The sequence below is a fragment of the Microtus ochrogaster genome, linkage group LG4 (genome assembly GCF_000317375.1).
Source record: "Microtus ochrogaster isolate Prairie Vole_2 linkage group LG4, MicOch1.0, whole genome shotgun sequence".
Taxonomy (NCBI): Eukaryota; Metazoa; Chordata; class Mammalia; order Rodentia; family Cricetidae; genus Microtus; species Microtus ochrogaster.
Window position 1 is genome coordinate 18,538,120 of NC_022030.1, and position 24,945 is coordinate 18,563,064.

At 51.5% G+C, this 24,945-nt stretch overlaps 2 protein-coding genes across 4 annotated transcripts in view; both read left to right on the forward strand.

Moving 5' to 3' along the window:
* Positions 1 to 1,788: 1,788 nt before the first annotated feature.
* On the forward strand, positions 1,789 to 20,010 carry Ehd2 (EH domain containing 2). The gene is made up of 6 exons (XM_005361071.2): positions 1,789 to 1,856; positions 4,612 to 5,069; positions 5,508 to 5,605; positions 10,575 to 10,987; positions 16,413 to 16,577; positions 18,277 to 20,010. The coding sequence occupies exons 2-6, from the start codon at positions 4,666 to 4,668 to the stop codon at positions 18,826 to 18,828; spliced, it is 1,632 nt and encodes a 543-aa protein (XP_005361128.1). The 5' UTR covers positions 1,789 to 1,856; positions 4,612 to 4,665; the 3' UTR covers positions 18,829 to 20,010.
* Positions 20,011 to 22,790: 2,780 nt separating this feature from the next.
* The window catches only part of Nop53 (NOP53 ribosome biogenesis factor), an 8,589-nt gene continuing 6,434 nt past the window's right edge, over positions 22,791 to 24,945 (forward strand). For all 3 annotated transcript variants that reach the window (XM_005361072.2, XM_026786499.1, XM_013351462.2), the window contains exons 1-2: positions 22,791 to 23,043; positions 23,412 to 23,476. In XM_005361072.2, the coding sequence (XP_005361129.1) occupies positions 22,820 to 23,043; positions 23,412 to 23,476 (289 nt within the window). In that variant the 5' untranslated portion in view covers positions 22,791 to 22,819. The remainder of the gene's footprint in view (positions 23,044 to 23,411; positions 23,477 to 24,945) is intronic.

Below are 24,945 nucleotides of genomic sequence, written 5' to 3' on the forward strand. Positions count from 1 at the left end.
GCAAGGTTAGCCTGGGCTATACAGGACCTTCTCTCAAAGCACAAATAAACGGGAGTTTGAGAGATGGCTCAGCACTTAAAAGCACTGGCTGCTCTTGCGGAGGACCTGGGTTTGATTCCCAGCCCCCACTTAGTGAGTTATGGCCATCTGTAACTCCAGTCCCAGGGCATCTGACTCCTGGCCTCTGAGGTGCATAATGCACAGACATACAGGCAGGCTAAACACCCATACACATTAAATTAAAATAACTTATGGATTTAAGTAAGTACATAAAAAATTGAAAGAACAAAACTTTGGTTATGTATGCAGGAGGCCCTGGGTTCCATTCCCAGCGTCTCATAAACAGCATGGCGGTACATACCTGTAGTCCCAGCACTTTGTACAGAGGCAAGAAGATCAAAAGTTTACGACCATCCTCTGCTACAGAGTAGTGTGTGAGACCCTATCTGCCATGCATTGTGGGTGAGAGATCTTACTGTGCAATCAAGAACTGAGTCCCGATTGCCAGAACTCACATAAAAACCAAGTGTCATCTCAGACCTCCAATCCCAGCACCAGGGTGACAAGGGCACATAGCCTGGGGATTGATAGAGGACACGTGGCATAGGCTGGCTTCTGCACACGCCCATAGGCACACACTCGTACATATGTGCACAAACCACATACAGAAATAACAGCAATAGTAACCCCTGGGCACTGGGTGGCGACGTTGAACCAATTGGATGGTGGCACTCTTGTGGTCGCTGCCTGGCATTGTGGGCAGGCAGTGTCTTCAGAAAAGCAACTGTTTGATTGCTAGGTGTGGTAGCATACACTTGTACTCCCAGCATCTGGGAGGCTGAGGCAAGAGGATCGTGACGGCTAATTTGGGCTACTTAGGGAGACCATATATTATTTTATTTTGAGGTTTTTGAGATATTGTTTCTCTGTGTAGCTCTGACTGTCCTGGAATTCGCTCTGTGGATCAGACTTGCCTCGAACTCAGAGAGATCCGCCTGCCTCTGCCTCCCGAGTACTGGAATTAAAGGCATGTGCCATCACTGCCTAGCTAGGATACCCTATTTTAGAAAACCAAAAAAGGCACATATTGTATAATAATGCAATATGAGCCCGTCTGAGAGCCCAAGCCTGCACCACCAAGCTGCGTGTATCCTGTGCTGGGGATGGGGCCCCATACATACATCCTAGATGGTCAGGCACTCTACCAACCAACCTACATGCACTCAAGACATTTGTTGTTCTGCTTTTGTTTTTTTTTGTTTTTTTTTTTACTTGTTTTTTTGACACAGGGTCTCACTAGGTAGGTTTGGCCTACCTGGAATTTGCTATGTAGATCAGGCTGGCTTCAAAAGCATAGAGATCTGCCTGCCTCTGCCTCTTGATTGATGGGATTAAAGCCCTGTGCCACCATACCAGGCCCATACACTTAGATTTTAAAATTACTGGTTTACGATTATTTTTAAGATAGGATCCAGCCAAATAGTCCAGACTGGTTACAAACTTACCATCCTTATGCCTCGGTCTCACCAGTGTTGGAAAATATAGGCATGCACTACTATGACAGGATAAGTTATTGGTATACCTGCTACATCCTCTGTCTACTCATTTGCCAAGAGAGACAGACTGGGAGGGAACCAAAACTGGAGGACCAGGCACAGCTCGAACCAAGGACTACACAAGTGAGCCTGTGTATGTCTTCACAGTGCCCGCCAGGGGGCGCGCGAGGCCAACACGGGCTGGGACAGGGGGCCCGGGCCCGCCCTGCCCGGTGCTCCTCCCGCGCAGCCCCACCCGGCTCACTCTGCTGCGGACGGGACAGAGCTCAGACAGCTTGCTCTGCGCTCCCCGGGTCCCTGGTGAGTGCTCCCCAAACCCCAACCCTCAACCCCGCTCTCCTGTAACAATCTGCGTCCTGACCTTCCTTCCCAGTCCCTCCCAGGTCCCACACTCTTCCCCCAGGACCTCCCTCCCCAGCAACTCCTCCATTCTCCCCTAGTTCCCCCAACCTCCTCAGATCTCCCCAGCCTTCCCCAGCCTCTCCTAGTCCTTCCGTCTTTCCTAGCCCTCACCACCCCACTTCCAGTTCTGCCAATTCCTCCCCAACTTTCCTCATCCTGAAGAACCCCCCACCACCACGCTTTGAAATAGCCTCCCACCGTCCACACCCATTTTTCTGCTCTCCTTGATCTGTCTTGCACTCAAGAGTCCTCTCCTGACTCACCAAGTGCATAGACCCTTTAGCCATTCCTAACGGTCCTTTTTGAGATATACCTCAGTGGCCTCCCTGTCTGGGACCCTCCCACGGTCCCCTTTGTGGCTATGTCACAGGTTCCTGCCTCTGTCACCTCTCCTACCTCTTTTTTTCTCCAATCCATTTTCCTTCTATTCTTTCCTCTCCCTTTGTGTCACTAGGATTTTAGGGGCTTTAAATTTTGATTTGCAGGGCTTCTTGATGCTTAGATTGTCCCATTTTTTTTTGAGCCAGATGCAAGATGTAGGACGCAGAGGCAGGCAGATCTCCAAATCTAAGGCTAGCCTGGTCTACATAGTTCCAGGCCAGCCAGAGCTACACGGTGAGAACCCTCCCCCTTTTTTTTAAGGGGGAGAAGTTTAAAGAGATGGCTCCGACTTGGGGATTAAGAGCACTAGCTGCTTTTCCAGAGGACCCTGGTTCGATCCCCAGTACCCATATGGCAGCTCACAGCTGTCTGTTACTCCAGTCCAGGGCATTCAACACTTTCTTCTGGTCTCCAAGGGCACTCCCTGCACATAGTACACAGACAAGCATGCCTAGAAAACACTCATACACATAAAATAAAGAAATGAATTTTAGGAAAAATGAAAGAAAAAAGGAAAAACTGCCTCATCTCTGGCTAATGGGAGCCACTTCAGGCTGGGAACTGCATTCCCGGCGGTCTTTGAGCTGATCCAGACTGGACTGTTCCTTCCTGGCCCCAGCCTTGGGACAGCTGTTTCTCCAGGAAGCCCTCTGTTCCTTCTGCGAAAAATGACATGAGGGACTCCAATCTGACCAAAAACTCATTCTCAAATCATAAGCGTCTACTTATGGAGTGAGGAAAGAAACTATTCTTGACAGACAGGAGCATGTCACCCCAGACTCCGCAGTGACTAAAAGGCTCTTGAAGGTATGGGGTATACAGAGAGCACAGTCTGGCTTCGGAGGTGCTCACTGTTTCAGGGTTGGTGATGACTTTTTCTCTAACTATGCTCTTGAGACCTAGGAAGGGAGACAGGGTCTGAGAACGCATTGCCTGGCTGGGGTGTTTCCTAGCCCGGGGATCCTGTGCAAGCTATTGCTGTCCTCCCGAGGCTCAATTTCCTCCTTAGGACGTGGGTAGGAATGAGGATGCAGCTGTAGAGTGCTTCCTTAGCTTGCTGGAAACCTTGAGTTCCAGCTCCAACTCTGGATAAAACTGCTCATGGCAGTACATATCTGTAACCTCAGTGCTAGGGAGGTAGAACCAAGGAGATCAGAAGTTTGAGATCATTCTCAGCTACTAGTAAATCTGAGTCCATCAGGGGATATGTAAGACACAGTCTCAAAAACAAAAGACTTAAAGTGAGGATAATGACAAATTCACTTGATAGTCACAAAAACTAAGTGAGCTAGCACAGAGTTTGGGGTGTGACTCAGTGGGAGAGCATTTGCCTAGAATGCCCCAGTGAGGGATTGGGGGTGTGACTCAGTGATGGAGCACCTGCCCAGAATCCCCCAGTGAGGGGCTCAGATATGGCTTAGCAGTCTTGTGATTGTCTAGCATGCCCAAGGTCCTGGGTTTCGTTCTAGCACCACACTCCAAATACAAGCTGTCACCATGTCTGGCTTATGCTTATCACGTTGTTTCTTCCTCATGTCCAGGGCTTCTCCTGACCTGGGTGCACCTAGGTAGCCTCTGCCCCTCATTTCACAACCCTCTGGTTTTGTGTCCCCACCAAACAATCCTCAGTTCCCAGCGCCCGAGAGCCAGTCACACCCTTGGGCCTTTGCACCTGTCATCTTCTGCCTAAGACCTTCGTCTTGCCTGTCCTTCATGAAGAACCTCAAAAGTCAGCCTTGCCCTGACCTTTGCTGACCCTGTGGTCAGTGGTCAGTTTCCCTTGTCTGCCCCCATACCTGGAGCTTCTCAGGTATCATTAACTGTTGTATGGCCAGGTCCTCTCTTGGGGGCTCTGGTTGGGTGGCATTTGGCCTGTATGGCTCCTTTCTTGGACTCCTGCAGCATGAAGCGAGCCATTCCAGAGAAAAAAAAACGTCCAATGATGGACGTGTGGGGTCTTTTGAGAGGGTCTTCTTACATGTTGTCCGGGTCAACTGGGAACTTGTGAGTTTTCCTGCCTCAGCTTCCCAAGCGCTGGCATTAGTACTGGATTGATATCCAGCTCAGGGCTGTGTCCCGCCCCCACCCCCAGCAGTTCCTTCCTGTCCTTTGTTCTCCCTTTTGTTTCCCCACCCTGCTCCCCCTTGAACCGTGCCGCTGTTAATCTCCAGGCAAACCCCTCTGCTCCCCAGCACTGAGTCCCCCTGCACCTCCTCCCATCTCTAGCCATTCCCCAGCCGGCTTCCACTATGTCCCCTCCTTTCTCCGACAGGTAAGCTCTCCACCCTGTAGTCTCCTTGGGTGACCCAGTAGGATTGAAGTCACCATGTTCAGCTGGCTGAAGAAGAGTGGAGCTCGGGGCCAGCGACATGAGGCCATCCGCACTGTGACCTCTTCCCTCAAGGAGTTGTACCGCACAAAACTTTTGCCCCTGGAGGAACACTACCGTTTCGGGGCTTTCCATTCACCGGCTCTCGAAGATGCCGACTTCGATGGCAAACCCATGGTGCTGGTGGCTGGCCAGTATAGCACTGGCAAAACCAGCTTCATCCAGTACCTTCTGGAGCAGGAGGTTCCTGGCTCTCGTGTGGGTCCAGAGCCCACCACCGATTGCTTCGTGGCTGTCATGCATGGCGAGACAGAGGGCACCGTGCCGGGCAATGCTCTTGTTGTGGACCCAGAGAAGCCCTTCCGCAAACTCAATCCTTTCGGAAACACTTTCCTCAACAGGTGTGGCAGCTGTCAGCCAGGAGGGGGGACGAGGGACATCTATCCCAGAATTCTTCTATCCATCTCAGCTCTGATTCTCATTCTTCTGCCTACTTCTTTCCCCTCCTGCATCTGCTACCTTTCCTATGGAAGGCCTGGCTTCCAATTGTGCCTAGGCTGCTGAGTGCTGGGCAGCCTTAGTCAAGTGATTTAACCTCTCTGTGCCTCTCATGTTCATCTAGAAAATGAAGGTAACCCAGGGTTATAATGTTCCTTGGGATATCCCCAGAAACAGATCTGTTTTCTTTTGTAGATCCCACCATCCCTCTGAACTTCCTTCTTTCCAGGACTCCTGTCCTCCGCACCTGCCTCTCTCTTCATGGCACCCTTAGTGCCCTTTCTCTTTCTGCCCTTCTTTACACTGAGCCCTGACCTTCTGTCTCCACCCCCTCCCCCCAGGTTTATGTGTGCCCAGCTCCCCAACCAGGTCCTGGAGAGCATCAGCATCATAGACACACCGGGCATCCTATCAGGTGCCAAACAGAGAGTGAGCCGCGGTGAGTGAGGAGGAAGCCTAATATAAGGGAGGAGGTGGGACTGGACCCCTGTGTCTGAGGGAGGAGGCTGGGGCCTGGACTCCAGGGTCTACAAGAGGTGGACTAGGCCTGCACCTCTAGGTTGAACGGAGGAGGCTAGGGTCTCCTTTGGTTGTCTCCGTGCAGGCACATGGAGCTACAGGAGGCTGCCATTCCTTCCGTTGGTGCTGGTGGTGGGGCGGGGGAGGCACGGGTGAACACATGTGAGCAGGCTGGAGCCACATGTCTGGGCCAGTTAGGAGGATGGAAAAGGAGAGATGAAGAGGGACGGGAGGTGCTTAGAGAGTCCCAGGAAGAGACAGGCTGGCCAGGGAGGCCCTGGGCCCCATGCTTGTTCCTCTGAGCTCCTGGCTGGGAGGCTGGGCCACAGATGGAGCTAAGAGGGAGAATCTGGGTGGGGGCCAAGGCCGGGCCTGGAATTTATAAACAGCTGAGCAGGGGGAGCAATGGGGGGGTAAATTCCAGCAGGGCCTCCAGTGAGCCTATCCCCTCCCACCCTGCCCAGTCTTTTAGCCCCGCTCCTACTCTAGCCCCTCCCAACTTCTCCCCCACCCTAGCATCTGGGCCCACAGCCTTTCTGTCTGTCCCTATCACCACCCCCATCCCTAGGCCTCGGCCAGGGAATTGGGGCAAAGAAGGCAACAGTGTGGGGCAGAGGGGACCCAAGGCCAGGCAGGAGGCGGGGCCAGGGCAGAGTTTGGCTCCAAAAGTGCCAGTGCCCCTGGCCGCTGTCCAGCAGAGCAGCCCCGAGGGAGAAGCACGGGAGGCAGCTGCAGAAGTGGACACCGCTCTGCCAGCTGGAGGTGGAGGAGGAGCAGGGGCGGGAGGAATTCCTGGTGTGCCTAGCCCAGGGGCTGGGCCTAAGTGATGGAGGGAGCCTAGGGCCCCAGCTTCCGCAGGAGATGATGTGGGGTGGGGATGGGGATCCCCTTCCTCCGACTCTGGAGGCATAGGGGGTGGAGCCTGTTTGTCCAGGGGGACTTGTGGGGGAGGGGAGAACGGTAAATCCTGGGGAAGTACTGTGTGATGAGTAGGGGAGGCTACGTGTGTCTGCCTGTGATGGGGTGGGCTGGCAAGTGTGGCGTGGTGGCCGTGACTCTGAAGTTGTAAGAATTGACGGAAGAGTGACAGGGGCTGGCTACGTGCGCTGTGTACCTCTAATTGTGACTAGCTGTGATTTTATGTGATTCTGAGGGAAGGTGTGGGGCGGGGGACGTGGAGGGATCTTGTGAGGCTGTTTTTATTGCAGTGTTGGTGCCACACACATAGTAGACAAGCAGGCCACGCCCCCAGCATTTCACTGGGGGATCCTAGGCCAACATTCTACCAGTGAACTACATCCTCAGCTCTGTGTGTGACTCTATACAGGTGTGTGTGTGTGTGTGCGCGTGTGCGTGAATCTGTATTTACGTCTGTGTAGGTCAGTATTGAAAGTTGTTTCATTACCGGAGAGCTTGTGTGTGTGGCAGGGCACATCTGTCATCCCAGTGCCGGGAAAGCCGAGACAGGAGGATTGTGACCAGTTGGAGGTCAGCGTGGACATCACAGTAGTGTCTCTGCCACATAGTGTGTGTTCAGACAGGCCTCCGTGCTGGAGTGTGTACTGATTCCTGCGTCTGTGATGCCGTGTGTGTCCCAAGCATCTTTGTGACCACGTGGCACGCGTATCTGTGCAGGTCCCAGACTCCGACACACAAGCATGTGTCTGGGAGTGTGAGTCTGAGTGCAGGAGACTCTGATGCATCCAGCTGTTTGGTGGTAGGTGTGTACATTGGCAGAGGTGTGGCTGCCTGGAGAAGCTTGCCCCTGTGTGACTGTTGCCCGGAGCGTCCTGCTTGAACACTTCCAGTCTAGATCTGCTAATGTTTTCATTCCCTTGTTTTTTTGACACAGAGCCTTTTTGTTCTGTATTTCAGGCTGGTCTGGAACTCACTATGTATTTCAAATTGGCCCCAAGCTGGTGGCAGTCCTCCTGCCTCAGCTGCTGTTGCACTGAAATGATAGGCATGCACCAACGTGCCAGGCTTTGTTCCCTGGCATTGTAATGACTTAACCAAGCCACCTTGTATCTGTGTGCTTCAGTTTCCCGCCAGTGAATAGGGAGATAAACCATAGGAACCCCTGAGAAGGGTTACGTTAGCTGTATGGAGGAAATGGGTGCCTGGGCGACCGGTAACCAGGACTGTTTTTCTTGGGTGAACATCCCGTCTCTGCCACGTCTCCATTCCCACACTGACTCAACGTCCCTGCCTCCCTCTCCCCTCCCTTTCTCCATTCCCCCCTCCCTTTCAACCCCATGAGACAGACTTTCCAAATCCAGGCCAGGGTGTATGCAGATACTAGGGAGGGGGGAGAGGCCCAGCTGCTGCCCCTGCAGTGACCTGGCCCTTCCTTCCCCCAGAACAATACCCCTTCCCCTCCCATCAACAAGGGGCAGGCTGCCTCCTGGGGCCCATGTTGGGGTGAGAGTGGGGGGATGAACAGGCAGCTACAGCTACTGAAGTGACTCCTGTTCGGCTGCCTCCTGCCTGCACGACTTCTGTATCTTGGTTTCCTCAGCTGGAGAATGGTGACATAATTGCTGTCTACTGGATTCTGTGGGGCAAGTGAGTCTGTTATAGCCTGAGCTCAAGTCAGGACACCAGTTATGGTCCCTTATCTGGCCAGCTGTTGCTCTGTATCCCCTCTTCCAGGAAGTCCTCCTTGAACTATGCTTAGGCCAGGCCAGAGCACCCCCTCAGGGACTCTCCACAGTTTCCAGGACCCCCCATATCCTAACTTGACTACTCTGGGCACAGATTTGTCCCCAGACTGTAAGGGCAGATTTGGGGCCACCTCAGCCTCCCCTTCTGCTGAATCAGGCAAGGAGAGATGCGTCCTAAGCCGCCCCTATGTGTCTGGTGGCCTAGGGCTGGTATTTGCTGAACACTCTCTCTACCCCTTGTGCCTCGTTTCTTCTCTAATAATCTTCATGGGCACAATGGCACACACCGTCTTCAGCTTTTCCCACAGGTGAGCTTAGTTGTCATCTGATTGTCTATGAGACAGAACCAATCGTGATTGCTGTTTTTTAATGTTAGGGGATGGGCAAGTTCAGAAAAGTTGAGCTACTTGCTAATATCGTAGTACATGGGGGCAGGGCAGAGCTTCCTGTTTGCCAGGTCAAGGGTGGGTTTTACACTCTCCTAAGTTTTGCTCATTAGTGAATGAAGAAGTGAAGGAATAAAGGTGAGAAATATTGAAGGGCATGGATGAGAGAAGGAAGGAAGGAATGAGTGAATGGATGGACACGAACCATTAAACATATAGGGTGGCAAGGACATAGCACGACTGAGGAGATGGCTCCGTGGCTAAGAGTGCAAATTGCTCTTGGAGAGGAACCAAGTTCAGTTCCCAGCACCCACACTGGACTGCTCACAACCACTTGTCATTTTAGTTCCAGGGGATCTGACACCTATGGTTTCCATGGATACCTGTACTCATGTGCACCACCCACCCACACATACACGCAGACAGACACAGATACACACAGACATGTGCACACACAGAGAGACATATACAGACACACACAGATACACATGGAGAGATACATAGACACACATAGACATACAGGCATACACAGACATACAGACACACTCACAGAAACAGACACACAGACATACAAACACACACATATACATACAGAGAGACATATATAGATGTATAAATACACACACACACAGATACACACAGACATACACACAAAAGTCTTAGTAGCTTGACCTCCTGTTGTCTCTCAATTTCTGGCCCACCCAACAAGTCCCAGGGAAGTGCTGGGAGAAGGCTCAGAAATACCAGGGGCCTCTTTGAGATCATTTTAGGATTTTTCTTGGAGACAGGGTCTCACTATGCAGCCCTGGCTGTCCTGAAACTCACTATGTAGACTAGGTTGGCCTCAGACTCACAGAGGGCCACCTGCTTTGACTCCTGAGTGTGGGGATTCAAGATGTACAGAATCATCTCTGGCCACCTTATGCGGGTGCTGGAGGGATGGCTCTGTGGTTAGGAGGACTAGCTGGTCTTGCAGAGGACCCAAGCTCATTTCTCAGCGCTCATTTTGGGTGACCCACAACCATCTGTCATTCCAGCTGTGGGTGGTCTGTATGACACTCTCTTCTGGCCTCTACAGGTACCCATACACACATGCGTGCGCGCACACATAGAAGTGATAAATATTTTAAATATAAATAAAGACTGTGTGCGAGTGTGAATGTGTGCATGAATGTGGTACTCAAGGAGGCCAGAAGAGGACACTGGATCCTCCCCTGGAGCCCGCCTGCTGTGGGTGCTGCTTACCAACGGCACTGGGGTCTTCTGGGAGAGCAGTGTGTTCTCTTAACCGCTGAGCCATCTCTCTAGCCCCCAGCTTTAGCATTTGAAAGTATTTTTATTTCATTTTATTTCTTGTGTGGGGATCCATGCTGTGGCATATGAGTGGCAGTCAGAGGAAAGCTGCAGGCCCACCTCAGGCTGTTAGGCTTGGTGGCTGCACCTTTACACTCTGAGCCATCCCACAAGCCCCACGCTTCAGGATTTTAAATGCCAATAAATATATCGATGCCAAAACAAATGCCCAGTGTCTGCCTAAGGAATGAATGAAAAGCCAGTGATCTGGGAATCAGGAGAGTGGAGGGGTAGAGGGTGAGGTGAAGGGGGTGGGGGGCATGGTTGCCTCATCCAAGAAGCCAGATGGCTTGAGGGTCTGGGTCCTGAAAAGTGGCAGTTATGGGGCACATGTAGAGACTCTGAGCCTTGGCATACGCGGGAATTACATGGTTAACAATCTGAACATTTGCACCATCCAGTATCAGTTGGAAAAAATGAATGCTAACGAGCGGGGTGTGAGGGTGTGACGTCTATTCCTCGGGTCCCTGTCCTCCTCCTGCTCCAGGCTACGACTTCCCAGCGGTCCTGCGCTGGTTTGCCGAGCGCGTGGACCTCATCATCCTGCTCTTCGACGCCCACAAGTTGGAAATTTCCGATGAGTTCTCAGAGGCCATCGATGCCTTGCGTGGACACGAGGACAAGATCCGCGTGGTGCTCAACAAGGCGGACATGGTGGAGACGCAGCAGCTGATGCGTGTCTACGGAGCACTCATGTGGGCGCTGGGCAAGGTGGTGGGCACGCCCGAGGTCCTGCGCGTCTACATCGGCTCCTTCTGGTCCCAGCCGCTCCTTGTGCCGGACAACAGGCATCTCTTCGAGCTGGAGGAACAGGACCTCTTCCGTGACATCCAAGGTCTACCGCGCCATGCGGCTTTGCGCAAGCTCAACGACCTAGTGAAGAGGGCACGGCTAGTGCGGGTGAGCAGGGCAGGCTGGGGCCCGGGAGGACTTCGAAAAGTTGAGGGAGGATTTAAAGGGAGATCAGGAGATGGGGAAGGTAGTCAGAAAACTTTAAGAGTACTGAAAGAGGTTGAGGAGGACTTAGGGGGACTGGGGAGGACTTCGGGAGGCTATGGAGGATTGATGGAGTCACAGGAGACCTAAGTTGGAGAGGTCTTGAAGTCGCGGGACAGACTTTTTTTTCTTCTCTGCTTGTGCAGCTAGTTGGCACCACCTAGCTCCCAGATTAGTTAATTCTCCTGATGGGTTGATCTAGTGCTTGAAGGAGGAAGTCCTGTGTGGAGGGTCCCTTTTCCACCATTGCCCTGAATAGGCATCTTTCCCTGTCTGTCTCCATCCTATCGCCGGCCTCCTTTCCCTCTTTCCTTCTCACTTGAACAGAAGCCGAGTCCTCTCGTTGGCTGTCTTAGTTACTTTTCTATAGCTGTGAAGAGACACCATAACCAAGGTAATTTATAAAGAAACGCTATTGGTGTGGTGGTTCCAGAGGGTTAGAGAGTCCATGACCGTCATGGTGGGGAGCATGACGGAAAGCAGGCAGGCAAGCATGGTGCGGAAGCAATAGCGGAGAGTCTCTGTCAGCACAAGGAACTGAGAGCAAACTGGGGATGCTGTGGCCTTTTTAAATCTCAAAGCCCACCCCTAATGGCATACCCGGCCAGGTGGTGGTGGTGGTACACGTCTTTAATCCCAGCACTTGGGAGGCAGAGGCAGGCGCATCTCTGTGAATTTGAGGCCAGCCCGGTCTACAAAGCGAGTTCCAGGACAGCCAGGACTGTTACACAGATAAACCCTGCCTTGAACCCCCCCTCCCCCAAACAAACAAACAAACAAACAAACAACAAAACAACTCTTACTGGCATACCTACTCCAAAAAGGCTAAACTTCTTAATCCTTCCCAACGAGTTTTATAAAGTGGGGACCAAGTATTCAAATATTTGAGCGTCTGAGAGTCATTCTCATTCAAACACCACAGCTGCTCACTTCTTCCCTTTCCTCCTCACCTCCACTCTCTCCATCAGCCACTGCACATCACACTGGCCACCTCAGTCCTACCCCGGGGCCTTTGTACTCTGTTTGCTCTTCCTGGCAGCCCGACTGTCCATACGGCTCACTCAATGCCACCTTCTCAGCAAGGTGGCCCTCTCTTAATGACCATACCTACTCCAGATTTACCCTTTACCATGTTGTCACGTCCTGTGAGCCTGTCAGGGCCCCTGTTCTGCCTCCTGAACTCCGCCCTTAAGTGCTGCAGAACTTGGCATCTTAGGATTCCTTCACTGAGTGTCCTTAGCCCCTGGGCTTGAATTGTTCTGTAAATATTTATGGAATGAATGACACTCGGCAGCACCTCAGCTTGAACAAAGTCACTCCTGTGCCTAGCCCTCTGCTGGGACTTGCTGGAGATGCAGCAATGGCTAAGGTTGCTTGGCCTTGCTCTGTGGGGTTCCAAGATCTGAATACCTAAGGAAGTCTTAAGGCTCACCCTTTGCTGGGGGAAGAAAGGAGACCTATCCCACAGCTGTGGTAGCCAACCAACGTCCAGTCAGGAAGGGAAGTCAGGAAGGCTTCTTAGAGGAGAGGGCATCAGAGGGAGTACTGCGAGACTGGGGACTGCCGATCCCGTGGGCTACAGCAAGGCTCTTGTGCTTTGTTTAAGGGCACCAGGGAGACGAGGACCGGTTTGGAGCAGGATGACAGGGTTGCACTCAAAGCTGCCTTCTGGAGAGCGGAGTCAGGTCTAGGAAGGACTGAGGGGGTTGGAGGACATAGTCTGTTTCAGGCTGGGCCTCAGAGAGGAAGAGGAGGGCAAGGGCTTTGCTTTCAGAGCCAGAGATGGAACGGAGCATTCACAGGGGAGGCCGCCAGGGTGGAGGTGGGGCAGGAAGCTGGCAGGAGAAGAGGCCACGAAGGTTCTAGGTGGTAAAGGCATCTGAGGTGTGGTTTAAAAGGAGCTGGAGAGGAGTGAATCACCGCTTACAACCCCACCGCAGGAATCCGCTTTGGAAGGGAGCACTGGGTACCCAAGACAGAGTCTGTCCCAGGTGGCCAAGGCTGTCCCTTTAGTCACTGTGTCTCCATCAGTTTCTTCCTTTTTCAATTATTTCCTCTTGTTCATACCCTTTTCCTAGTCTTCTCTCTCTTCCCACCTCTCCCTCCGTCTTTCTCAGTACCCCTTGGCTCACCCTTACTCCTCGTTGGGAAACAGAAGCCAAACCTGGGGTCCCGCGGCACAGGGACCAAGGGGCCAGGCCGGACACCTGGCGCCCTAGCTAGGCGGGAGGTGGCTCCGGAAACCCGGGACAAACCCCGGAGTCCGACCCGCTCCCCGGCCCAGCCCGCACCTCCCCCTTATCTCTTCCTGCCACCTTCCCATACTTCCTCTCTGGAAAAGCCATCAGCGCTCCCGCTTGCCTTGGCGACCGGCCCCCAGCCACGGTCCTCAGCCTGGGTCCTCACAGACCAGGCCCCTCCCCTTTGGGCTGTCCTAGAAGGCCACTCCCCTGGATTTGTAAACAAGCCACGCCTCTCCCATTGCCCGCCCTCGCAGGCAATACCTCTTTACATTGGTCGGTCCTCGTATGTCACGCCCTTTTTCATTGACTCGCCCTAACAGGTACAGCAAGCTACAATTGATTTGCCCAAACAGGACACACCCCTCCTCAATAGACCATCCTCAGGCCACGCCCCTCCTATTTGACATTTCAGGTCAAAAGCCTTCTCATTAACATATTCTAGGAGGCCACACCTCCTCCCCGCTGACCCTTTCTCACTGGCTGTATCCCCACACTCCTGCCCCATTGGCGACTCTGGCAGGCCCCCGCCCTTCCCAAGTGGCTCGTTGTCTCAAATCCTACTCTTCCCCGACCATTTCAACCCCTCGCCTCACTGCCTTTTCCGGCAAGCCCTGCTTTTCCTTACTGGCTTTCTCTGATCAACCACGCAACTTCTCCATTGACTCCCGGTATCAGGCGGTAACTTTCATATTGACCACACACACCCCTACTCTTGATTGGCCTCTCAAAAATGTAGGTTATGCTTTCCTCTGGTCCTGCAAGCTCATGCTTAGTTTCCCAGTGCCTCGCTCAGTGCCCGGGATCCTAGTCTTCAGGGTTGGCTCTGATCAAACTTCATGATGCCATTCCACTTCGTGGCACATCCTGGCCCGCACGCCCTTCACAAATGACCCAGACCCCAGTCACCAATAACAGCACACAAGGCTTTAACCTCCCTTGAGTGCTCTCCTTCAGTGGCACAAGACCGTCAAGGGCTCTCAGAAAATGTAACTTGATGTTAACCTAAAGGCCAAGAAGGCTCAGTAAGGGTTCTCCGTAACTCACTCCCTTAACTCGGTTTCATATCTGTACAAGGCAGGGTGTGCATGAATTCTCTGGCTCTGCCCTTTGGTGGAAGTGTAAGACACTAGAAGGGGATGATTCCAGAATGCTATAATGCTTGTGGCTATAATCTGAGAAGAGTTGATTCTTCTATTACTGTTGGGTTTTTTTTTTGTGTGTGTGTGTGCTTGTTTGTTTTATTTTATGGTGTGTGAGCATGATATATGTGTGTCATGCATTCACGTGCCACAGTCTATATATTAAGGCCAGAGGACAATTTATGTCAGTCTCTCCTTCCACCATGCGGGACCCACTCAGGCAGCAAGCACCTTTGCCTTGCCCATCCACATCGCCCTGCATCTCCAGCCTTATTTTATCTCCACCTGACATGCACATTCGGCGATGGAGCCGCCCGTAGACAGCAGACATGCCTGCACTCGTCATTCTGCCATTCACGCTCACTTTTCGATAACTTACGACAATGTGGTTCAAAGGTTCTCAAGTTCAGTGGTTTATCCCACAATGATTTCCTGAGGGACTCTGTGCATATTGTCCCAGGACTGCAGAGGAAACAGACAAGGCCTGAGCTGGCAGAGCTTGTAGTTTGATGGAGGGAAACAGAGCAATCAGATAAAATAATGATGACTCAGCTGGACTGTGAAGAAGACAGAAGGACCTGGAGATAATCAGATGGCAGTGATAAGGACACTTGGTTTTCATGGTCTGTGGGGAGGCTGGGATGGAGCTCCTGGTAGAGAGCATGGTCATATGCAAAGGCCCTGGGTAGGGGGACGAGTTCGTGTCCTGGTCAGCGAATGCTGGTGAGCAGTGTATGGAGGGGAAAGATGGGAGAGCACGTGGGTGAAGTTGCAGGGGCCAGTCAGGGAGGGCAGTGGGGCTCTTAAGAATTATTGGGGGGGTGTCTGGAGAGATGCTCAGCAGTTAAGAGCTCTGGTTGCTCTTCTTCTAGAGAATCCAGGTTTGGTTCTCAGCACCCACAACTATCTCTAACTCTAGCCCCCGTGTATCTGATGCCCTCTTCTGGCTTCTCTGGGTACTGCAGACACAAAACACCCAAACACATTTAAACGTTTTTAAAATGCAAACAACAAATTGAGGTCTTTCTTACCTCAGCATTTGGGAGGTGGAGGCAGGAGGATTGCTAGTTGGAGTCCGACTGGACCACGTAAGGATTCTTTTTTTTTTTAAAAAATATTTATTTATTTATTATGTATACAATATTCTGTCTGTATGCCTGAAGGCCAGAAGAGGGTGCCAGACCTCTTTACAGATGGTTGTGAGCCACCATGTGGTTGCTGGGAATTGAACTCAGGACCTTTGGAAGAGCAGGCAATGCTCTTAACCACTGAGCCATCTCTCCAGCCCCCACGTAAGGATTCTTAAGAAACCAGGGTGTCTAGTTTCTGAGGTGGGCAGAGCTTAGACACCCCTTTCCAGAGCTAGGCACAGCTGAGGGCAACTCATTCTGGGCTGAGCCCAAGTGCCCTGGAGGGCCTCAGGCTGTGGAACTGGGTAGGAATGTGACAGGAGAGAGAGAGGCAAGCCCAAACTCTGGGCTGGTATTTGGGTGAGGCCAGCTTGCAGGCGCTTAAAGCTGGGAGTGGCTGAGATGGCTTAGCAGAGAGGGGAGCTTAGGTTGAACCCCACTAGATAGGACAGTAGGGTTCATCTACCTGTGACATATAAGAAAAGGAGGTTCTAACCAGGCATAAGGGTTTACAACTGCAATCTCAGCATTGAAGAGGCTGAGGCAGGAGGGTGGCTGTAAGTTTGAATCTAGCCTGGGGTATAGAGTTCAACCTTGTATCAAAAAGCCCAAGAGGAAAGCTGTGCATAGTGACTCGCACTTGTCATTCCTGCGCTCAGGAGGCAGAAGCAGGAGGACCAGGTGCTCAGGGCCAGTCTGTGTTACACGAGACCCTGCCTCAGAGAAAGGAATGCAATGCAGGTTCTCAGGCCCTGCCCAGCTCCAGTCTCCTCCTGGTGACTGTGCTGTGGGCTCAGATGTGAATGTCTTTCTGCAGGTGCATGCTTACATCATCAGCTACCTGAAGAAAGAGATGCCCTCTGTGTTCGGGAAGGAAAACAAGAAGAAGCAGCTGATCCTCAAGCTGCCTGTCATCTTCGCGAAGATCCAGCTAGAGCACCACATCTCCCCTGGGGATTTCCCTGACTGCCAGAAGATGCAGGTGGGGGCTGCTCCAGACAGGGTGGTAGGGTGTTGATGAGAGTCTCCTGTAGGTTCTGAGATGGAGCCTGGAAGGCTGGAGGGCTGGATGCCATTTTCATCCAGCAGAACCCGGCCTTATGAGTTAGGGTAACAGAATGGGGATAAAACCCATAGTAACAGTTAACATGGAAAGTCACTTTCTTTCCCTTGAAGACCCTAGCATATACTCGGGGTGGAAGGGCAGCTTGCTGCTTGTGGAGCCAGGGATCTACTATCTTTCTCTTTCCCATGCTTGCCCATGGTATTAATGACTGCAGGAACTCCAGTCATTGTGTCTGCATTTCAGTCAGCAAGAAGGGGGGGGGGGCTGGTCAGCGGCTCAGAGCTTAAGAGCAGCTACTGCCCTTGCAGGTGTCCTGGGTTCCTTTCCTTGCACCCACCCGGCAGTTCACAACTATCTATAACTCCAGTTCCAGGGGATCCAATGCCCTCTTCTGACTTCAATGGGCACACACATGGTGCACACACTCACACATAAAATCCAAATAAATATTTTAGCATAAGAAGAGGAAGAGGCAAAAACTACAGAGAAACCCTGTCTCGAAAAATCCAAAAAAAACAACAACAAAAAAAAAAACAAAAAAAAACCTGTACACCTGTAATCTAAGCAAGGTAGAGAGACAGGAGGATCAGGAACTCAAAGAAGCTTTAGTTACTGGAGTTCAAGGCCAGCCTGGCTACTTGTGACCCTATCTTTTTTTGTTTGGTTGGTTTGTCTTTGTTTTTTGAGACAGGGTTTCTCTGTGTAGCTTTGCTGCCTCTGCCTCCCACGTGCTGGGATTAAAGGTGTGTGCCACCACTGCCTGGCATGTAACCCTATCTTTAAAGGGGGAGGAGTAGATGAATACAGCCTCTGTCTTTAAGGACACTATATTTTACTTTGAAGGAAATGGTCCAAGCTGTGCTGTCCAATATGGTAGTCACTAATCACATTAAAGCCGAGTTATAGTCAGGCATATTGACTCATGCCTATTAATCTTAGCACTAGGCTTGGAAGTCAAAGACAGGATGATCAGAAATTCAAGGCCAGCCTAAGTTACACAGAAAGTTCTAGGCCAGTCTGAGCTGCATAGTCAGATCCTATCTCAAAAAAAAAAAGAGGTCTGTGGGGGGGACTTTAGAGGGATGGATAAGTGGTTAAGAATATTGACTGCTCTTTTAGAACACCCGGGTTCAATTCTTAGCACCACACAAGGTGGCTCACAACCATCTGTAACTCCAGTTCTGGGGCTACAAGACCCTCTCTGGGCCTCTGCGGAGTCCCAAATGCATGTGGTGCACATGAACTCATGTAAACACACACACACACACACAACCACAACAATAATGAATTAAAAAAATATTTGGACCAGGCGGTGGTGGCACACACCTATAATCCGGGCACTTGGGAGACAGAGACAGACGGATCTCTGTGAGTTCAAGACTGAGTGCTGGGATTAAAGGCATGCGCCACCGACGCCTGGCCCATCCTTTCTTAACACCGTGAGTTGGAAGGTAGCCTGGGTTACACAAGACCCTGACACAAAGTGGGAAAAAAGTAAAACAGGACAGGGCTCATTAGTAAGAGAGCCCCCGCCTAGTAGTGAGGGGCTAAGGGCATGACCTTGCGATGCTGCCCCCTGACATCTAGCTTCTCCATCCCCCCTCCCCGCCCCCAGGAGCTGTTGATGGCACATGACTTCACTAAGTTCCACTCCTTGAAGCCAAAGCTGCTGGAGGCTCTGGATGAGATGCTGACACACGACATTGCTAAGCTTATGCCGCTGCTTCGGCAGGAGGAGCTGGAGAGTGTGGAGGTTGGCGTGCAGGGTGGTGCGTTTGAGGGCACCCACATGGGCCCCTTCGTGGAGCGGGGCCCTGACGAGGCACTGGAGGATGGCGAGGAGGGCTCAGAAGATGATGCCGAATGGGTGGTGACCAAGGACAAGTCCAAATACGACGAAATCTTCTATAACTTGGCGCCTGCCGATGGCAAGCTGAGTGGTTCCAAGGCCAAAACCTGGATGGTAGGCACCAAGCTTCCCAACTCTGTGTTGGGGCGGATCTGGAAGCTGAGCGATGTTGACCGAGATGGCATGCTGGATGATGAGGAGTTCGCCCTGGCCAGCCATCTTATCGAGGCCAAGCTCGAGGGCCACGGGCTGCCCACCAACCTGCCCCGCCGCCTGGTGCCACCTTCCAAGCGACGCCAGAAGGGCTCTGCTGAGTGAGACAGCCGCGATTGATGGTCCTCCCTCCCACTCTGCCCTGCTGTGGCTCCCCAGCTCCAGTTGGCTACACGGCTACACGCAGATCCCTGCTCTGGCCCACTCACTCTCTCTGCCCACCCTTCCTGGCTGTAAGGACTTGAGGGGGGCTACTCCCCCATACCAGACATTCAGTCAAAGCACTTCTAGAGGACCAGGGGGTAGTGACAAACCTTCTCTGTCCCATCCTTCATACCTCCACCCTCACATACACAAGGGCTTATCATACAGAAACACACAGACATCCATCCATCATTTATATAGAGATTTTTTTCCTTTCATTTTTTTTAAAACAATGTCTCAGATAGCCCAGGATACCCCTGAACTTCCTATGTAGCTGAGGATGGCCTGGATATCTCATCTTCCTGGTCTATGCAGTGCTGGGGTGTGAACACAGGGTCTCCTGCAAGCTAGGCAAGCGCTCTGTCAACTGAGGCATATCTGCAGTCCCATTGGATATTTATTGAGCACTTACTGTATGCCGGGCCCTGATGGAACAGACTCTCAGGAGTGTGATATCTTCATAGTCACACAAACACTGATACCAGCAAGACCCCTTGTCCCTTTTTATAGGTAAGCAGCTCCTTTTACTCAGCCATGCTAGAGCTCCCTACTCCATTATGTCTTCAGGTCTCGGGACCATTGGGGGCTCAGAGGGAGACACCTGACCTCCTCCTTCCTCACATGGGCCCGTTTCTGTCACTTTCTTCCCACAAACCTTGAACTCTGAACACACCCTTTTCACAAAGATTCTGCAGCAGATTAAAAACAGCTTCCCAGCTCCTTCAAGGATGGTTTGCATCCTCTGCCCGGTGCCCCCAGCATCCCCAGCATGTGCCCAGTGCTGGGGACCCCAGTAGCGGGTCCCTCTTTCCACCTTCAGGTCATATTCAAATAGAGTCCCTACCAAAGACAGAGGCCCCAGGGGTGACAGGCACTTTACTGAAGCCAGAGTTTTCACGGATATTCTGGGGGATTGGGAATTCTTGGTGCTATAGCCTTTTCTCCTCCTTAAAGGGATCCCCATGCCTGTCTTCAACACCCCTGGTGGGGGACATCATGGAGAAGATGGGAGGGGGCAGCTGGAAGGGGCTGGGAACCCAAGAGTGTCCCCCACAGGGCCAATAAAGCCAAGACTGCTGCTTGTTTCACTGTCAGGCTATTTTGGGGCGGAAGACCCTAGGGAAGAGGTGCATGGGGGACCGTTCTGGCTCACAAGGGCGGTGCAGCCTGTGACTCAACACTGCGCTGACTCAGTCTCGGGCTGGGGGCCAGCCCTGCATATTTTCCAAAGAAAAGTTACTCAGGGCCCTCCCCACCCCCGGGGACATCCCTCCCTCCCGCCTCAGGGCCTGGGAACCCAGACCTGGGGGTGGACCTGTGCCAGTTTGGGTACAATGCGCCCTTCGTCCCCAAAGCGCCCTCCAGCGCGCACTGACACGATGCAAATGCATTAGAGCAGATCTTGCAGCCTGAAACCACCGGGTCTTGGGGGAGGAGGGATTAGTGTCTGAATGCACAGGGCTCACGCCCGGCCCACACCCACCGCGTCCAGGACACGCTGGCCTGCAGAGCCTCCCGCCCACGCTCAAGTCCCACTCTGTGGCCAGGGACGCCCTCTGGCGTAATCAAGCGGAAAGGCGGTCAGTGACTCAGTCCAGGCCATCACCTCAACACCCTGCGAGTTCCGCTGTGTGACCCTGGCGCGATGTGTTCCCTCCCCGCGTCTTTTTCCTTAAGTTTGTAATCCCAGGCAGCAGGCCAGACTGAGCCTGTCCTGGAGAGGAAAAAAAGTCGTGTGGTATGGCTGGGGTTCAGTGTTACCAGTGCCTGCCCTTCCTGCACTGCACAGGGCTGTTTCCACTCTCAGCACAACGGGAGGAAAAAAATCTTTGTAATACTTTGTAGACCCCTTCAGTTGACTACCATTTCCCAGGGGCGCCTGGGAGGGTGAGGTGGGGGTGGAGGCAGAGGCAGTAGCTCATTCAGATGCTTGGCATTACTTTAAGTACTTTAGATGTATTAACTTTTATCTTCAGAATAACAGCATTATTACTCCTGTTTTACAGCCAAGAAAACTAATGTACTGTATAGTATCAAGCCAGAGAGCAATGATTCCGAGTCCCCTCCTAAGCACGTAAATAACGTACGCAACTAACATTGCTTGAGTATCACATTCTGTGTCCAACTTTCACCTTCCTAAGGTCTACACTGCTCGAATATCACATTCTGTGTCCAACTTTCACCTTCCTAAAGGTCTTTGATTGATTTCCAATATTTTAGGATTGGAACTTTAAAAAAAATTCACTTTTTTCATTTATGTGTATGTATGTATTCATGCATGCATGTACACAGGTGTGTGCATTCCAAAGAGCAGTTTTAACAGGCAGTTGTGAGCCACCATGTGGGTCCAGGAACCAGATTCTTCTGGAAGAGCAGCCAGTGCTTTTAACAGCTAAATCATCTCTCCCGACCACATACTCAGCTTCTTATGTAAGTTCTGGGAACTCAAATTCAGCTCCTCATTGATTGCCCAGAAAGCTCTCTTAAGCACATCGAGTCTTCTCTCTAGTCCTTGTTCTTCATTTTGTGACCCCCTAAGTTACTGGAACTCACCCTGCAGTACAGGATGGCCCATGATCACGTGATCCTCCTGCCTTGAGTAGATAGGGTTAGAATCATGACTACCAGCTTTTTTTTAGTGTGTGTGTGTGTGTAAGCAAACATGCCCCACAGCATGCCCTGTGAAGGTTGTGAAGTTGCTTGCAGAAGTTGGCTCTTTGCTTCCATCATATGGGTTCTGGGGATTAATCTCAGGCCATCAGGCTTGTCAGCTACAGCCTTTACCTGAGTCTTCTTGGCAGTCCCATGTCCAGCATCTTCTTTAATAAAGTTAAAGAGAAACTGACCCGACTCCACCCCTATGGTATTACTGTTTGGGGAGGAGTGGTGTCTTTCAGTGGTGTGGGCGCTCATAGTTGCCTTTGATCTAGTGACTAACCTTTCACTCATCTCAAGCTCATACAAACAATCTTAATAAATCCCGTGTATAACGAAAGAAGACATGAGAGACGAGACTGCTGGGAAGAAGAGCTGGGCAGCAGGGGTGGCAAAGGTGATTTTTACAGGCGATGCAAGTAAAAATGGCCAAGATAACATATGAAATTTGTCAAAGAATTAAAAACAAATAGCTTGAGCAAATTTTCAGAACAGCGGGAAAGGTATATTGCTCAGAGCGAGACCCAAGAATCTACACAGCCTACTCTCCACAGGTCAGAATGTTTGTCCAAGTTGCAAACATTGGAGCTTGGTAGGGTGGCAGTAGGCGAGGGAAGAAGGATCAGGAATTCAAGGTCATCTTGTACTACCCTGAAAGTTCTTAGCTTTCTTGGACTACATGTGAACTTAAAAAAAATGGGCTGGAGAGATGGTCCAGCGGCTACGAGCACCGACTGCTCTTCTAGAGGACCAGGGTTCAATTCCCGGTACCCACATGGCAGCTCACAACTGCCTATAACTACAATTCCAGGGGAGGGATCTGACTCCCTCGCACAGAACTACATGCAGGCAAAACACCAATGTACATAAGATGAGAATAAAAAAGTTTTTTGTTTTTTGAGACAGGGTTTCTCCGTAGCTTTGGAGCCTGTCCTGGAACTAGCTCTTGCAGACCAGGGTGGCCTCGAACTCAGATCCGCTTGGCTCTGCCTCCCAGGTGCTGGGATTAAAGGCGTGCGCCACCACTGCCCGGCCGAGAATAAAAATTTAGAAAAGACAAAAGCCTGGAAGAGAAACCATTTATCCTTTACCAAGAGAGCCTTCCTCACCTCTTTGGAATACTACACTTTACCAAGATGGTTGCAACAGGAAGTGCGTCATGATATACGTCTAGTGCGTTGCGGACACTCCAAACCGGATATCAGAGTTTGAGCGACCGAGCTCTTCCTTTAAGAAGATGGCGGCGGGAAGTAACAGCGGCGGTGAGAAGCGCGGCTCGAAAAGCCATGCGGACTCTGGCTTCCTTGGGCTGCGGCCCACCTCGGTGGATCCGGCTCTGAGGCGGCGGCGGCGGGGCCCCAGAAACAAGAAACGCGGCTGGAGGAGGCTCGCTGAGGAACCGCTGGGGCTAGAGGTAGACCAGTTCCTAGACGACGTGCGGCTGCAGGAGCGCACGACCGGGTAGGTGGGGCGGAACTTCCGCTAGCTTGGGCTCGCTCATTGCGGCCTGGTACGAGACCGGCAGGGGACTTCCGGCTCCGGGGGATTTCGGGGTCGAAGACTCACTAGTGCTGTCTTTAATAAAGTTTACAGAAATTCCAACAAAGTTTGAATATCTTTTAGGCTTATTTTTAAATTTTGACATAGGACCTCTCCGGGCCGCTCTGGATGGCCTGACAGTGTGTAGACATACCAAGCTCCAGTTGTTTTCCTGGATCCCAGGGTTTGAGGAGGTGTTGGAATGGACCCAGAAAATTGGGCCGCACCTTAGGAGGGTCTTTGTCTTACCAGCATTATATTAGATAATGGTCTGCATTTTTATCCTTCAGTGGCTTGTTGGCCGAGGCACCAAATGAAAAGCTCTTCTTCGTGGACACTGGATCCAAGAAAAAAGGTAAGGAGTGCGTTTGTGATCTTGTGTGAGTCTTGCATCACAAGAGATCTATATTGACGCCATTATTTAAAAAGCCAGCATTTTAGGGGAATGTGGTGGCACTTGGGAGACAGAGGCAGGGGGTTTGCCTTTGTTTAAGACCAGCCTGATTGCTGGTCGGTGGTTCTGCAGGCACTTGGGAGGCAGAGGCACGTGGATCTCTGTGAGTTCAAGGCCAGCCTGGTCTACAGAGCAAGTTCCAGGACAGGCTTCAAGGCTACAGAGAAACTCTGTCTTGAAAAACCAAAAAGAAAAGAAAAGCAATCTTCTTGTTTTTTTCTCTCAGTACTGGAGATTGAACCCAGGCCTCACACGTGGCTAGGCAAATATCAGTGAGCTGTATCCCTCAGCCCCTTGTTTAAAAGAGCATGATGGCAGGTGTGCTAATCCACCCCTTTAACTCGGGAGGTAGAGGCAGCCAGGACTACACAGTGAGATCTGCTTTAGCCAGTAGGTAGGAAACGTGTCTTGACAAACTGGCCCTATGCCGTAAGGAACTTGGTTTTGGACCTGCTGAGACACAAAGACAAGGGCAAGTTAGGGATTGCTTTGATGATTAATTGGGGTTTTCACCAGTGTGGCAGAAGAACACTCAAAAGTGATTCAGCAGGCACTGAAAACAAGCTGGTGCCTGGCCAACCAGGGTAGCCAGTGGCTTTGCAGAGCAAGCTGGAAGTTTCGCTAGCAAATATTCACAACGTGAGTCAGAAGATCCTTATAGGGAAGCTGCATGGGGGCACAGGAACTTTTTAAGCTCACTTTTACATTAGCATATAACGAAATGGGCTTCATCATGATGACTTAATGTCACCATACTTTATTCTCGTTTACTCCCTTTCCCGCCACCCTCCCTATCTTCTTTAGCGGGTTCCCTTCTGATAGTCCCCCCTTTTGTTTTCTGTCTAAAAAATTTAACAAATTTATTTATGTATATAAGTGGTTTGCCTACATGTATATGTATGGCACATGTGTGCCTGGTGCCCCCAGAGATCAAAAAAGAGCACAAATCTTCTGCAGCTGGAGTTAGAGACGGTTGTGAGCCTCCATGGGAGTACTGGGAACACACACACACACACACACACACACACACACACACTGGGTGTGTATGACTGCTAAACCATCTTAACATCTTTCTGGTCCCACAGTTCTCTTTCTGATTTTGTGACAGGTGGGAGTTGGTTTGATGTGGTTGGTTGGTTGGTTTGTTTTTCTTTCTTGGTACAAGGTTTTAGTATTCCGTCTTGTTGGCCTGGAACTTGCAGGTCTTGAACTCACCAAAATCTGTCTCTGTTGGAATGAAAGGCATGTACCATCACAGCCAGGCCAATGCATGTAGTTTTAAATCTAGGTTCTAAGCCGAGTGGTGGTGGCACACGCCTTTAATCCCAGCACTTGGGAGGCAGAGGCAGGCGGATCTCTGTGAGTTCGAG